This window comes from Pituophis catenifer, unplaced genomic scaffold (assembly GCF_029215685.1).
Source record: "Pituophis catenifer annectens isolate HBS135680 unplaced genomic scaffold, rPitCat1.0.hap2 SCAF_3, whole genome shotgun sequence".
Lineage (NCBI taxonomy): Eukaryota > Metazoa > Chordata > Lepidosauria > Squamata > Colubridae > Pituophis > Pituophis catenifer.
This window is the reverse complement of record NW_027256883.1, coordinates 11,090,455-11,105,642: the sequence shown is the minus strand read 5'-3', so window position 1 is coordinate 11,105,642 and position 15,188 is coordinate 11,090,455. Positions and strand designations below refer to the sequence as shown.

The 15,188-nt window shown below is 44.1% G+C and overlaps 1 protein-coding gene across 1 annotated transcript in view; it reads left to right on the top strand.

Moving 5' to 3' along the window:
* TG (thyroglobulin) overlaps positions 1-15,188 on the top strand; it is a 178,295-nt gene that overhangs the window by 83,314 nt on the left and 79,793 nt on the right. Inside the window, exons 32-34 of the mRNA XM_070940321.1 lie at positions 3,188-3,241; positions 12,338-12,472; positions 14,502-14,666. Of these exons, the coding sequence (XP_070796422.1) occupies positions 3,188-3,241; positions 12,338-12,472; positions 14,502-14,666 (354 nt within the window). The remainder of the gene's footprint in view (positions 1-3,187; positions 3,242-12,337; positions 12,473-14,501; positions 14,667-15,188) is intronic.

The following is a 15,188-nucleotide window of genomic DNA, read 5'->3' as shown; positions in this document are numbered from 1 at the left end:
CCAGGGCGGTGTTTGTGTGTGTGTGTGTGTGTGGCATGCCCCCCCGGTCCGTTTTCGCTCCCTGGAGACTTCAGGGAAGCCTCCTAGGCCCAAAACGGGGCAGGGGGTGGCGTGGCCCCCCTACAGCCCATTTTCGTTCCCAGGAGGCTGCAGGGAGGCCTACTAGGCCCAAAACGGGACATGGGGGAGCGGCGCATCCCCCCCGCGGCCCATTTTTGCTCCCAAGGGAGTGCAGGAAGCCGAGTGCTGCCTGTCACACCCACTGGCCACGCCCACTGTGGCCACACCCACCCAGCTGGTCATTAGGGCTGAGAACCGGTTGTTAAATTATTTTTATTTTCCCTCCACTGCTGGATAGGGAAACCTTATGGAGGAGATGGCAGAAATTTGCAATCCACCCATCCTTAAGACATTTGCCAGAAAACACTTGCCAGAGTTCTGCTTTTCTTGTTTTTAGGATTCAAGGCAGTCTTTTATTTTCAGTAATGAAAGCCACATATTCTTATTTATCCTGCCTGGAAAATCCTCCACATCTTTCCCACACGCTTCCTTACTTTAAGGACCCCCCACCCCCCCCAAAAAGGAGAACGAGAAATAAGAACTCTAGCCAAAATAGGTAGAGGGTCCAGATGTAAGATAAATTCCTTCCAGATGTTTCATCTTTCCTGCAATGTGTGTTTTGAACAGATTGCCAGATGTGATCCTAGACAGATTGCCATTTTTGATGGCATGTAAGCCAAAAAAAATCTGAATTACACTTCCGTATAGCATACGTTCCTACATATAGTATGTAGCTGCATAATAAGACACGTATACATAGCTCCAACTTTGCTTTTTAATGGTATCAGAAAATCTACGAGGTTTTCTTATTTTTTAAAAAATTGTACTAGAAAATCTAATCCTGTTTAATAGCAGGTTAGTTGCTGCTTGAGCCTGCGGGAAAGTATTCCATACTGCGTTGGGTACATATGCAACCGATTATTTAAGCAGAGACAGTAAATACTTACAGTCCCAAAAGGCACAGCCAATCTGGAACAGAAAGAAGTTTTACATTTTGCATCTGAACCCTGCTCAACTCTTGCCCAGGGAGTGTGAATTCAGCCTGCAGATGGCTTTTTTTTTCAACAGGCATCAGTATTTTAATCAAAATAATGTTTATAGTTTCTTCATCTTCTTGGGAATTGGTAAGTTGTGTTGAGCAATAAGCAGGGATGGGCTTCAAAATTTTTAGCAAGGGGTTCTCTGCTGGTTGGTAGGCGGGCGTGGCTATGGTGGGCGTGGCCTATTTGGCCTCCTGCACCACAGCGGGGCGGGGGTATTTTTGCCCTCCCTGGCTCCAGAGGTATTCCTCAAGTCTCCGGGAGAGTGAAAATGGCCTCCCCAGGCTCTGGAGGCCCTCTGGAGGCTGGAAATGGCCCCATTTCCGGCCTTCCCGAACTTCTGGTAGGCCCATTTTTCACCCTCCCTGAGCCTCTGTGTGCACCCTGCACTTACTTGCATCCAAAACGAGCCGCGTGGGGACCCCTGGGGGGGAGGGGCGGGATGGGAGGGGCCAGCCAGGAGTGGGATTTGGGGGTTTTCCGAACTGCACAGAATTTTAGCTAGAGGTTCTCCTGAACCCATGTGAACCCCCAACAGCCCACCCTTGGCAATTTGTTCTGCTTAAGTAGCAAGCTATTATCAAATCCTATCTGCAAATGATAGAGTCTTTCTGAACTACCAAGAGGTAGAATATCTTCTAAAGCAGAGGTCTTCAAACTTGGCAGCTTTAAGGCTTGTGGACTTCAACTCCCAGAATTCTCCAGCCAGCTATGCTATGCTGGAGAATTCTGGGAGTTGAAGTCCACAAGTCTTAAAGCTGCCAAGTTTGCGGACCCCTGTTCTAAAGCAAGAGAAATCATTCTACAGGGGGTCCTTGACTTACAACCACAACTGAGCCCAAAATTTATGTCGCTAAGTGACACATTTATTAAGCGAGCTTTGCCCCATTTCACGACCTTTCTTGCCACAGTGTGTTACGTGAATCCCTGCCGTTGTTAAGTTAGTAGCACGGTTGTTAAGTGAATCTGGCTTCCTCATTTTATTTTATTTATTTATTTATTTATTTATTTTTATTTTATTAAATTTCTATTCCGCCCTTCTCCCGAAGGACTCAGGGCGGTGAACAGCCAGACGATAAAACACAGGAAATACAAAATCTAAAATAAATGAAAACAAATTAAATAATTTAGGCTGAATTTTAAAATACCCCATAATTAAACAGATTAAAATTTATGTTTAAAATTTAAATTTAAAAGAGGAGATGATTTAGGCCAGGCCAGCTTGATGAAATAAAAACGTTTTAAGCGCGTGACGGAAGGTGCGAAGATCCGGGATCCTCCGTATCTCTGGGGGGAGCTCGTTCCAGATCGTAGGTGTTTGATGTTTGAACTCATTGATGTTGCTTGTCAGAAAGTGGCAAAAAGTAATCTCCCTGACTCCGGAACCGTCATAAATATGAGTCAGTGGCTAAGCATCTGAATTTTGATCATGTGACTATGGGGATGCTGCAACAGTTGTGTGAAAAGCAGTCATAAGTCACTTTTTTCAGTGCCGTTGTAACTTTGAACGGTTACTAAACAAACTGCCTTTTTCCTAATTTTCTTAATTTAATTTAATTTAATTTAATTTAATTTAATTTAATTTAATTTAATTTAATTTAATTTAATTTAATTTAATTTAATTTAATTTAATTTAATTTAATTTAATTTAATTTAATTTAATTTAATTTAATTTAATTTAATTTAATTTAATTTAATTTAATTTATTCAATTTATATGCCGCCCCTTTCCGAAGACTCAGGGCAGCTCACAATACATTTTAAAAAATCATTATAAAAAACATTTAAAAATTAAAAATATTAAAAACATTAAAAACTCATTCACACCATTCATGACCGGATGGTCTTCACTTGACATCTTCTTTATATCCTATGGCAAGATAACAAGGCTTTCTTGAGATCTCCACAGGGTGTGTTTGTTACACATATTTTTTAAAAAAATAACAACAATAGGCAGAGGTTCCATCACACCATTGTGGCTGCCATCTTGATTTTGCTTTTCTAACCATGCTCTGTTCTTTTAAGTGTTCCGTGAATCCTTGTTTCTGTTAATGAAAGTGGTCTCTTTTTTTCTTCTTCTCCTCATAGCTATTGTGCCCCGCGTGTGTCCACCCGTTCCTTTACCGGAAAATCAAGAAAAAGGTAAGGAAAACAGATCTTGAGTCAATGGGAGATAATTGAGTTTCAGGTTCCTGAGAACTAGGAGAAGGACAGGTGCAGGAAATCTTTGACTTATGACCACAATTGGGATTTGAACTTCCACAGCTTCCTGGTTTTTCTTTGAAGAGGTTTCTCTTCTCATCCAAGAAGCTTCTTCCGCTCTGACTGGATGGTGGGGAATGAAAGGATTTATACTCCTTGCAGACAGCTGGTCATTTGCATCCTTTCAGAGAATCATTGAGGCCACCTGGAGGTGTATCTGTGTCCTCAGGGTCACCTGAGTAGTGCAAATGGGTGTGGAACCTTCTTGGAACTGTTGAAACTCCTTAGTTTCACTACTCAGGTGACCCTGAGGACACAGATAAACCTCCAGGTGGCCTCCATGATTCTATAAAAGAATGCAATTGACAGCTGTCTGCAAGGAGTATAAATCCTTCCATTCCCCACCATCTAGCCAGAGTTGAAGAAGCTTCTTGGATGAGAAGTGAAACTGCTTCAAAAAAACCCCCAAACAAACAAGAAAGTCCAGTTGCCTCTTGAAAAAGTACCTTTAGGTCAACTGGGAAAACTTTCCAATTAGCAACAATTGCATCTTTAAAGCTCATTCAGCGGAAGTTACTCAGGACTACAATCTCAAATGGACCATGGAATGTGGAGCAATGGAAACTTATTATGGGATTGCTGTGGTTTGAAACTGCTGATTTGGAAGGGGAAGGCTTTGCCCTATTTAGAAGCTCCCTATTTTAACATCCAGATAAACATCTGGTGTGCTTTGATTTTCAACGTTGTCTGGTTTCTTCTTTCTTTCAAATGATAGCTTGGTGGGTAGAGGAAAGTGCCACGGTCTGATTATAGTTATTACCCGCCAAAGATTTCAGGAAAGTGGTACATATTGTCGTACAGTAGTCTCACGTCTCCAGCAAGACTGGCAGATATACTTGTGTGTAACAGGTTCAGGAAAATAAATACGATCTGCTAGGATTTCTTCAGAGAAAATCCTTTGCTATGGTGCTCCTGCAGTTCGATCTCTGAAAGCTAATTGCTTTGGATGAAATAGACAAAAAAAAAATATGCCTTCTTTTCTTTATTTTTTTTTCCCCTTTTTTGAAAATGTGATGAACAATAGCAATCTCAACTCTGTTCTGCATGGCAATGCCAGATGAAATGGAAAAGCAGTTGATATTTTCATCAGGTCCGCCTGATTCGCCAGTTGCGGCCCTTTCCAGATCGGGACTCCTTACGCACAGTCACTCAGGCGCTCATCACTTCCCACCTGGACTACTGCAATGCTCTCTACATGGGGCTCCCCTTGAGGAGCACCCGGAGGCTCCAACTGGTGCAGAATGCGCTGCGTGGGGGATTATAGGAGCAAGAGGGCGCTCCCATGTGATGCCTCTCCTGCGCGAGCTGCATTGGCTTCCAGTGGTCTTCCGGGTGCGCTTCAAGGTGTTGGTCACCACCTTTAAAGCGCTCCATGGCATCGGACCTGGGTATTTGCGAGACCGCCTTCTGCCACCGATAGCCTCCCACCGACCAGTACACTCCCACAGAGAGGGACTCCTCAGAGTGCCATCAGCCAGGAAATGTCGGCTGGCGACCCCCAGGGGGAGGGCCTTCTCTGTGGCAGCACCTGCCCTCTGGAACGATTTGTCCCGGAGATATGAAGGATACCAGATTTCCACGCCTTTCGCCGTGCCCTAAAAATATTTCTTTTCCATCAAGCAGGGCTGGCTTGAAACCCCCCCCCCCCCTTTTTAGCTCTTTTTAACTTTTTAAGTGTAAATTGGGTTTAATTGGATTGTTTTAAATTGTGGGCCAAAGCTGTATAATTCTTTTAATTGATTTTAAATTTTGTATTGGTAGGCTATGCCTACCATGGCCATGCCCACCCAGCAACTGGGCAGAGAACCATTTGCTAAAATTTTTGAAGCCCACCCCTGGTTCAGTTCATTGTCCCTGTAGCAGTGTTTCTCAACCTTGGCAGCTTGAAGGTTCTGGGAGTTGAAGTCCACATCAGTGGTGGGTTTCAGATATTGTTACCACTGGTTCGCAGTGTGCACACTCGCTTCATGCGCGCACCTTCCGTGCATGCACCCGGCCTCAAAAACGTGTCTAAATAGGAAGGCATAGCACTGGAGTGGGTGGGCAGGATCACTCGTGATCACCGCTACCGGTTCGGGTGAACCGGTCCGAACCGGCTGAATACCACCTCTGGTCAAATGAATGAATTCCTGGGTCAAAAGTCCACAAAATTCAGTGGAATAATCTTCTGTGTAAGCCCATAGAGCGGTGATGACTAACCTTTTTGCCATCATGTGCCAAAAGTGGGGTAGTGCGGGGGTGGTGGTGTTGCGCATGTGTGTGCCCACACCCATAATTCTATGCGCCCCGCCCTCCCACGCATGCGTGCACGACCCCCCCGCACTCCCCCCGCTTTTGGCATGTGATGGCACGATGGGCCCGTTTTTCACCCTCCCCAGGCTCCAGAGCCTTTCTAGGAGCCTGGGGAGGCCGGAATCAGCCCATTTGCCAACTTCTGGTGGGACCGGAAGGCTCATTTTTTGCTCTCCCCAGGCTCCAGAGCCTTTCTAGGAACCTGTGGAGGGCGAAAACGGCCTTCCCCATCCACCCGAGGCACTCCGGAGGCTGGAAACAGCCTGTTTTCCTACTTCTGGTGGGCCCAGAAGGCCCGAAAACAGAGCTGAGCTCGCATGCCCACCAATATGGCTCCGTGTGCCATAGGTTCATCATCATGGCCATAGAGCATTGCATCAGACATCTCATCTTGACAGGTAAAGCTGTTTGCAAATCATCTTGTACAGCAGCGTTCTCCAAAGTGATACTCCTTCAGATCTTGTCCCAAGGGTGCCTTAACAGGAGGCAACTGGACTTTCTTGTTTTTTTCTTTGAAGACGTTTCACTTCTCATTCAAGAAGCTTCTTCAGCTCTGACTGGATGGTGAAGAATGGAAGGATTTTATATTCCTTGCAAATCCTTTCATTCTTCACCATCCAGTCAGAGCTGAAGAAGCTTCTTGAATGAGAAGCAAAATGTCTTCAAAGAAAAAACAAGAAAGTCCAGTTGCCTCCTGAAAAAAGCACCTTTGGGACAACCACGACCTGGATGACTGAGATTCTCTATAGTCCTTCAGATCTTCAACTTCCACAAGTTCTAGTCAACATTAGAAGTTTAGTGATGGCCCAGCTAGAAGATGCCGGGCTGATATTCCTATCTCCATCAGGCGATGGGCCAGAACATTGATTTTTGATCCATTTAAGTTCCCCAAAATTCTATTTGGGGACCTCCCTTCATTTTGGCTTGGTAGATGTCTTTGAGAAATTTGGAAACCTCTCTCGAGTTTTCATTTACCAGAAGGAAAATCGGGATGTTGCTTTCTACTTTTCCCTTTAATTCCTCAGAATTCTGTCCACCATCCCAACTTCACTGTGTCTTTTTTGCGTACAGATGGACCTTTAAAAAAGCACTGAGTCCCAGCCACCTACCCATCACTTTTAGGTTGTTTAAGATGCCTGTGGCTTGGAAGAATTACAAAGAGTAAATATAGTGTCCGAAGTTAGTCCTTCAGACACTATGCACTTTGTAGCATGTTAGCTTTTCATTTTTTTAAATGGAAAATCTAGGGCAATACAATAGACACCAAGGGAGATATATCACTGTTCACAGTGGGATCACAAAGATCTACCTAGTTACCCGGAGGTCTAGTTTAGGTATAGGTAATTGTTGACTTATGACCATTTGTTTAATGACCATTCAAAGTTACAACAGTGCTATAAAAAGTAATTTACAACCAGTGGTGGGATTCAGCCAGTTCGCACCACTTTGGGAGAACCGGTTGTTAACTTTCTGAGCAGTTTGGTGAACTGGTTGTTGGAAGACATCATTAGGGCAGAGAACCGGTTGTTAAATTATTTGAATCCCACCACTGCTTACAACCGTCCTTGTGTTTATGACCATTGCAGTGTTTCCGTGATCACGTGATCAAAATTGAGAAGCTTGGCAACTGGCATGTACTTATGACAGTTGCAGTGTCCCAGGGTCACCTGATTGCCAGTTGTGACTTTCACAGCTGGCTTCTGACAAGCAACGTCAATGGGGGAACCCAGATTTGCCTAACAACTCTATGATTCACTTAATGGCCGCACAAAAAAAAAAAGGTCATAAAATTTAAATGATTCATTGAAAAACCGCTTTGCTTATTGATGGAAGTTCCCGTCCCAATTGTTGCTGTAAGTCAAGGACTACCAGTATGTGTAAGAATAAAATATTTAAGCCAGCGGTGAAATCCTCTGAAGTCTGCTACCAGTTCTGTGAGTCTGTTACCAAGCGTGCAATTTGCGCGCATGTGCGCCTGAGGCATGTTCATGCCATGCTAAAAAAGGGAACATTTTGAAGCCTTCCGAGTCTGCAAAGGTAAGTAGAACAGTGAGAGGGGGAAGAATCCGCTGTGCCACGCGATTTAGATTAGCTAGAAAGCAGGAAACCTGATGATTCTAGCTTATATAAATTGCGCGTCACAGCTGATCGTCAGAAATACCGGATCGCCTGAACTGGTAGCATTTTTTATTACCGGTTCTCCTGAACCAGTCCAAACCAGTAGCATTTCACCCCTGATTTAAACTATGTAGAAGAAAAGAATGTTATAATGGAGCTGGGACACTTTGCGCATACCTGGTTTAGTTTATAGTATCTTATTTCTGCAATTGAGATAAAAGTTAAATCATACTCAATCTATTGCCAATAGAAAACAGTCTGGTACGATCTTTGCAGATTATAATCCACAGCATTAAAGAAGTAAATCCATTCCTTACTATTCTGGCTCAGACTTCCAATTTTTATTTATTTGCTTACCTGCCTGACAGCTTTGGTGAGCTTGGCGTTTCCTGTGTTGTGTGTGTGCACACGAGCACAAACCTACAGTGTTTCTTTCAGAATCAAGGGGCAGTAATAGGAGTCAGGGCTATAATCCAGGCTGTCTTTCGCTTTGCATTAGGCTGGGTTTTAGCTTATTTTGAGCGAATCTCACTTGTCAAATCGCTATAGCAGACATTCTTCTCATTTTCCCAACACCCATCCTTCTCTCTCTTCCTGTCCTTAGTAAAAAAAAAAAAAAAAATCTGGAAAGCTAAACTCACCCCTAGAGATCCTGTAATTTAACAATAAAAGATTCAGGAGTATTTGGATGCAGAGGATTATAATTATGCAATGAAAAAAAAATTGATCCAAGTGACACTGGGATGACCCAAGTGTGGTCTGACTGGAAGACGGGAACTTCTCTACCAGGTGAAAATGATCCAAGAGTTGCTTAGTTGCTGTATAAAACTCAACATTTTATACAAAGGTGGAGAACCATCTTTAGATCATGGTGTGCGACAATTTTGTGGCTGGAAGGATCATTGATTTGAGAACCAGGAAATCTAAAGGTTGCTCTAGGTTGGTAACCCGTGGCTCTGGAGCCACATGTGGCTCTTTCATTCCTCTCCTTTGGCTCCCTGTTGCCGGTTGGCGCCACAATTTTGAAAGAAGCTTCCGGTTGGTGGGAGGCGGGGGAAGCACGGTGTGCCAGGAGGAGACTCTATGGCAAGGTTTTCCGGTCGGCTCCACAATTGATAGGGCTTTTGGTTAGGACAGGTAGAGGAAAAAGGATGCTGCACTAGAAGGAGACTCTATGGTGGGGGAACTGGACTTCCGGTCGGCTCCAGAATTGAACTGGGGGGCTTCTGGTTAGGACTTTTGTGGCTCTTTAAGTGTTTAAAGTTGCCGAGCCCTGCTCTAGGAGGAGCCGTAAGTCTCTTCCATAAACCACAACGACAACATACAATATGCACGTTGTATCATCTTTGCATAAAAGATACGAACTGTGCATTTTTACGAAATGCTAACATTATTATAGGTGAAGTCACTTGCCTCTTTTAGGAGCGCAATGCAAACCCGGCAATCCTGAGACATGTATTTGGACAGAGTCAGAATTTTATGGGATTATTTGAGGAGGGGGATGGATTATTTTCTATACAGATGGTCCTCGACTTACAACCACTTGTTTAATAATGGTTTGACGTCACAGTGGCACTGAAAAAAGTGTACTTATGATTGGTTTTCACACTTATGACCATTGCAGCATCCCCATGGTCACATGATCAAAATTCAGGTGTTTGGAAACTCGCGTGTACTTATGACTGTTGCACTGTCCTGGGTCATGTGATCATCATTTGTGACCTTCCCAGCCACTTCCAACAAGCAAAATCCAGGAGGGGAGTCAGATTCGCTTAATGATTACATGATTCACTTAACCGCCGCAGCGATTCATTTAACGACTGTGACAAAAAGGACGAAAAACTCACTTAATGGCTGCCTTGCTTAACAATGGAAAACTGGGGCTCAATTGTGGTCATAAATCAAGGATTACCTGTAGTTTTCTAAACTGCATTGTGTTTGCTTAAGAGTTTGCACTATGTTTTTGGCTTCAAACGGAACGGAACATTTTATTCACAAATGAATTCAGGAGATGAACGGTTAATTAAAAATAAGTAAATAAAACCTTTTCTGTGGAAAGAAAGCTACAGGAGAGCAGTTTCCTTGAACTGCAGCCCAGACAGAAGGAAATTTAAAACTTGTGTTTCTGTCTCCAATAAAACAGTGCTTTTCTTATTGCTTTCTTGTTGCTAATTACAATGTAGAAGATTCACTTAACAACTGTGACCAAAGTTGTTGTCATAAGGTCCGGCACAATTCACTTAACGACTGCTTGCTTAGCAATGGGAATTCTGGTCTCAATTGTGGTTGTAAGTCAAGGACTACCTTTACTACAGAGATTGTTAAACTGAAGAAGCGATGTAACAGAAGACAAAGTTTCAAAACTTGCTCAAATATCAATCACTCAGAATAGAGCTGGGGATCTTGGAGATCTTCTAGTCCAACCCCCTGCTCAAGCAGGGAACCTTATACTGGTTCTGTGGGCGTGGCTTGGTGGGCATGGTGTGGCTTGGTGAGCATGGCTTGTGGACATGGCAGGGGAAGGATACTGCAAAATCTCCATTCCCACCCCACTCCAGGGGAAGGATACTGCAAAATCTCCATTCCCACCCCACTCCAGGGGAAGGATACTGCAAAATCCCCATTCCCTCCCCACTCCTGGGAGAAGGATATTGCAACATCTCCATTCCCACCCCACTGGGGCCAGCCAGAGGTGGTATTTGCTGGTTCTCCGAACTGCTCAAAATTTCCATTACCGGTTCTCCAGAATCTGTCAGAACCTGCTGGATTTCACCCCTGTCTTAGTTGCTCCTTGCACTATTTCCAAAGTCTTTTTGTAGTAGTGGCGTGGTGACCAAAACTGGATGCAGTATTCCAGGTGTGGCCTTACTAAGGATTTATAAATCTTTAAATTACGAAGGATTTATAACTCTTTCAATAAATAAAAATAAGAATAACCTTTATTTAAATAAATAAGGAAACAATCCTTGTATGCTGATGGTGTCAGCACAAGGGTCTGTGAGTGATCTATTATCCCAAACCAAATATCCTTTAAAATCAGCAAGATAGTCCAGACATCTTCGGCTTACATTGGATCCAAAACAAAGGTTGTCTGTCTTTTCTTTTCTTTTTTTCTTTTTAAGAGCATAAGTAGTCATTTTCAGATTTGGGTCTGGAGCTAGACAAATAGCTTCTACTCTGTTGGAACTGGCAACTCAGACTGCGGAAAATTGATGTGTAATTATTGTTTAAACTGCTTTTCTTAAATTCCTATCCCTGGAAAGGCTCCACTTCGGTTGTTGTTTTTTTTATGACAAAAACCCCCACCGAGAGTCTGTAAAATCCCTCTTCTGTTTTTGTTTTTAAATCCAACTATTAAAAAGTGTGGCTTTTGAAAAACAAATATGCAATGAGAAATAAAACCAAGAGGTTTGTTTAATTTTTGTACATTCCGGAGAAGACAGTAGATTGGAGCTGATGTTAACCATGATTTACTTTCTTTGAAATCATGCCTATAGCAGGAAGCAGCAGCCTTAAAAAAAATGTTCTACCAAATCTGAAGTTCAAAGAGATTGGATGGGCAGTGATGGCAAACCTTTTTGCCATCGTGTGCCAAAAGCTGGGAGAATATGGGGGGGGAGGGTCGTGTTTGCGCATGCCCACCACCCATAATGCAATGCCCCCCCGCGTGCCCCACGCTGCGATGCCCCGCCCCGCTGCACATGCACATGCCCCTCTCCCGTGCCCTGTTTTGGGCCTAGCAGGCCTCCCTGAAGCCTACGGAGGCCAGAAACAGCCTACTTCTGGACTTCTGGTAGGTCCTATTGGCCTGTTTTTCACCCTCCCCAGGCTCCAGAGGCTTTCCTGGAGCCTGGGGAAGGCGAATACAGCCCATTTCCGGACTTCCGGAAGGCCCATTTTTCGCCCTCCCAGAGCCTCCACATGAGCCCTGTACTTACCTGGCATCCAAAACGGGCCATGTGGAGATTCCTGGGAGGGGAGGGGCGGCGTGGGCATGCCCAGCCAAAAATCAGGTGGCCGGCATGCGCGCATGCACAGTGAAGGCAACCTAAGGCAACAGCTCGCGTGCCCGCAGAGATGGCTCCGTGTGCCACCTGTGGCACGCTTGCCATAGGTTCTCCATCACGGTTCTAAACTATTTCTAGCAGAATGAGAAAGTCTCTAACCATTTCCCAAAGGCAGAAGTCCCATTTCTTGGGGACCAGATGACAGTTGCTCCTTGACGTATGACCACAACAGAGCTCAACATTTCCGTTGCTAAACAAGACAGTTGTTAAGTGAATTTTTGCCCCATTTCGACACAGACGATTGAATAAAAGGATGATAACCCAGGGAGATTTACAGACCATTAGAGAGATGGTAATTAATTATAACTATAAATATAACCTTCAGTAGAATATTCACACATATTTCTTGACAACAGAATGGTATGATTTTACTTTGTTGTGACTCACGCTGATTATTTGGCTCCTCTGATCCTTTATTTCATTTTGTATTCCAACAAATATAAATTATGGTTCTAAAGATTTCTGCTGTTGAATTTCCCCATTTTGTTTTTTTTTTTAGTGACCTTGGACAAATGGCAGCGTTTGGACACGACCTCCACTATTATTGATCCTTCCATTTCTAAATTTGATGTCATCCAGGTCAGCAGAGATCCTTCCAGTGAGTTTGCTGCCATCCGAGATTTTTGTCTCTCAGGTAAGATGGCCTGTTTTCCAAAAATGATGCTCCTTCCTTCCCTCCCTCCCTCCTTCCTTCCTTCCTTCCTTCCTTCCTTCCTTCCTTCCTTCCTTCCTTTCCACCTTTTTCCTTCCTTCCTTCCTTCCTTCCTTCCTTCCTTCCTTCCTTCCTTCCTTCCTTCCTTCCTTCCTTCCTCCTTTTTCCTTGCTTCCTTCCTTCCCTTCCTTCTTCCCTCAGATTTCAAACATGGTTTGCCATTGCCTTCTTTGCTGGGTTGAGAGAAAATGACTGGCCCATGGTCATTCAGTTGCCTAAGGTAGAACTAGAATCCCTGGTTTCTACTTTGCTATGTTCATCACTACAGCAAACTGCCTCTCAGACTTCTTAAATGCAAGTTGTATTAATTACATTGCTAATTGACTAACTGGAATTAGTGTGCCGTTTTTTTAAACAAAGTGTGGAAATAATGTGGAAATAGAAGTAGGGTAGAATCAGGACAGACTTGAAGGGAGTTACTGTGATTGTTTTAATTACTAACTTCTAAGAAAGCCATTAGAAACTGGAGGCCGAATCCCATGGCTTATATTTCACATTAGATGCCTTTTTGAAGTTTTTCCCAACTTTAAAAGCGAATCAGCAAAAGAAAAGAAAAAAACAAAAAACAAAAAACAAATTTATTTAGCTGTGTCTGGAAGCCCTGATTATTTTTGAAATTTTCTGGGCAGGAATGAAATAGATTCTTTCTATCTAATGAAAACTGCTGTCTATAGGATGGCATCTCTATGGCCAAGAGCAGACATTAGAACTTCTAGAACTTCTAGATTCAGCTTTTCAGGGCTGGACTAATCCAAAGGCACTATTTCTGTTTTGAGCTTATCTCAGACGTTAACAATTCAAAAGCAGGCTCATAGCTTGATCCTATTTCCTGCCTTTTGGTGGTGGTGGTGGGGGGGTAAGACTTGTAACATTTATTTATTTTATTTTATTTTAAATTTTAAAACAAACTTTATTCGTTCTTAAAAAAACATTTAAAACAAATATAAGAAAAACATACAAGTTTCTCTTAATCGAAGACAAAATTACATATACAGTACATATTGTAACTTGTAACATTTATAAAACAGATGATATGAAATTCATCTGGAAAATCCTCCTCCTCCTCAGGGATGGGTGGGCTTCAAAAATTTCACCAACGGGTTCTCTGCTGGGTTGCTGGGTGGGCGTGGCCATGGTGGGCGTGGTCTAGTCGGCCTCCTGCACCATGGCAGGGGGAAGGGGTTTCCTCGAGCTTCCGGAAGGGTGAAAACTGCCTCCCCTGGGCTCTGGAGGCCAGAAATGGGCCCGTTTCCGGCCTTCCGAAACTTCCGGGAAGCCCGTTCTTCCCCCTCCCTAAGCCTCCATGCGGGCCCTGCACTTACCTCGCATCCAAAATGAGCCACGAGGAGACTCCTGGGAAGGGTGGAGCGGGGGTGGGAGGGGTGGGGTAGGGTGGGTGGGAGCAGCCAGGGGTGGGATTTGGAGGTTCTCTGAACCGGCCATAACGTTAGCTATGGGTTCTCCCGAACCCAGGTGAACCCATAGCAGCCCACCCCTCCTTCTCCTCCTCCTCCTCCTCTGTTCACTCAGCTAGGTTGTCACAACATAAAGGGAAACTGCTTGATTCCTTTAGAAACAGGCTTAACTTCACAATTAACCATTGAAAATAGAGTTGGAAGAGACCTTGGAGGTCTTCTAGTCCAACCCCCTGCTTAGACAGAAAACCCTACACCACTTTGGACAAATGATTATCCAACATCTTCTTTAAATCTTCCAGTGTTGGAGCATTCACAACTTCTGGAGGCAAATCTTTCCACTGATTAATTGTTCTCACTGTCAGGAAATTTCTCCTTAGTTCTAAGTTGCTTCTCTCCTTGATTAGTTTCCACCCATTGCTTCTTCTTTTGCCCTCAGGGGCTTTGGAGAATAGCTTGACTCCCTCTTGTCTGTGGCAGCCCCTGAGATATTATCCGCCTGTGAAATTCACAGTTGGTCATTTCTTTCTTTACAGTTTGTTCAAAGGACAACCTGTGCCTAGTGGCCACCCTTGAAATGTTGCCATCAGCAGCACGATGCATGTTCTACCCAGAAACACAGAGTTGTAGCCTGAGTCTACAAGGCCACCGCTGTCGTATTTTGCTCAAGGAGCCAGCTACTTACATCTATCGAAAGCAAGGTGCGTACGTAGCAAAAGGTTAAGGAGACTTGGTGTGCTAATCTTTGCTTTCCCTGAAACACAAAACTAGGAGACACAGTGAAAATAAACCAGCACAGCAATAGATCTTACAGCTGTTGAACAATGCCAAGTTTGGTTAAGAATAGAAGATTAAGAGTGAATACAGTATAATGCTGCCCACAATCAAAGGCATAGATGTAAACCATAGATGAAGGCAGGAACTGAGCATGCAACCAAGTAGATCAGGGGTGTCAAACTCAAGGTCCAGAGGCCAGATCTGTCCTGCGGGGTGCTTAGATCTGGTCCGTGGGACCCCCCTGGAAACAGCAAAGGATCGGTCCGAGTGCCTCTGCCAGTGAGTGACCCTCGCAAGCTCCAAGATCTATGTGCGACCCTCGCAAGCTCCGTTTTTGCTGGGAGAGGGTTGCAGGAGGCCGTTGCAGTCAAAGGTGGAGCTTGGGAGCCTGTTTTCACTGGCAGAGTGCTCAGGCCACCACATAAGGCCCCTGTCAGGCCCCTGAC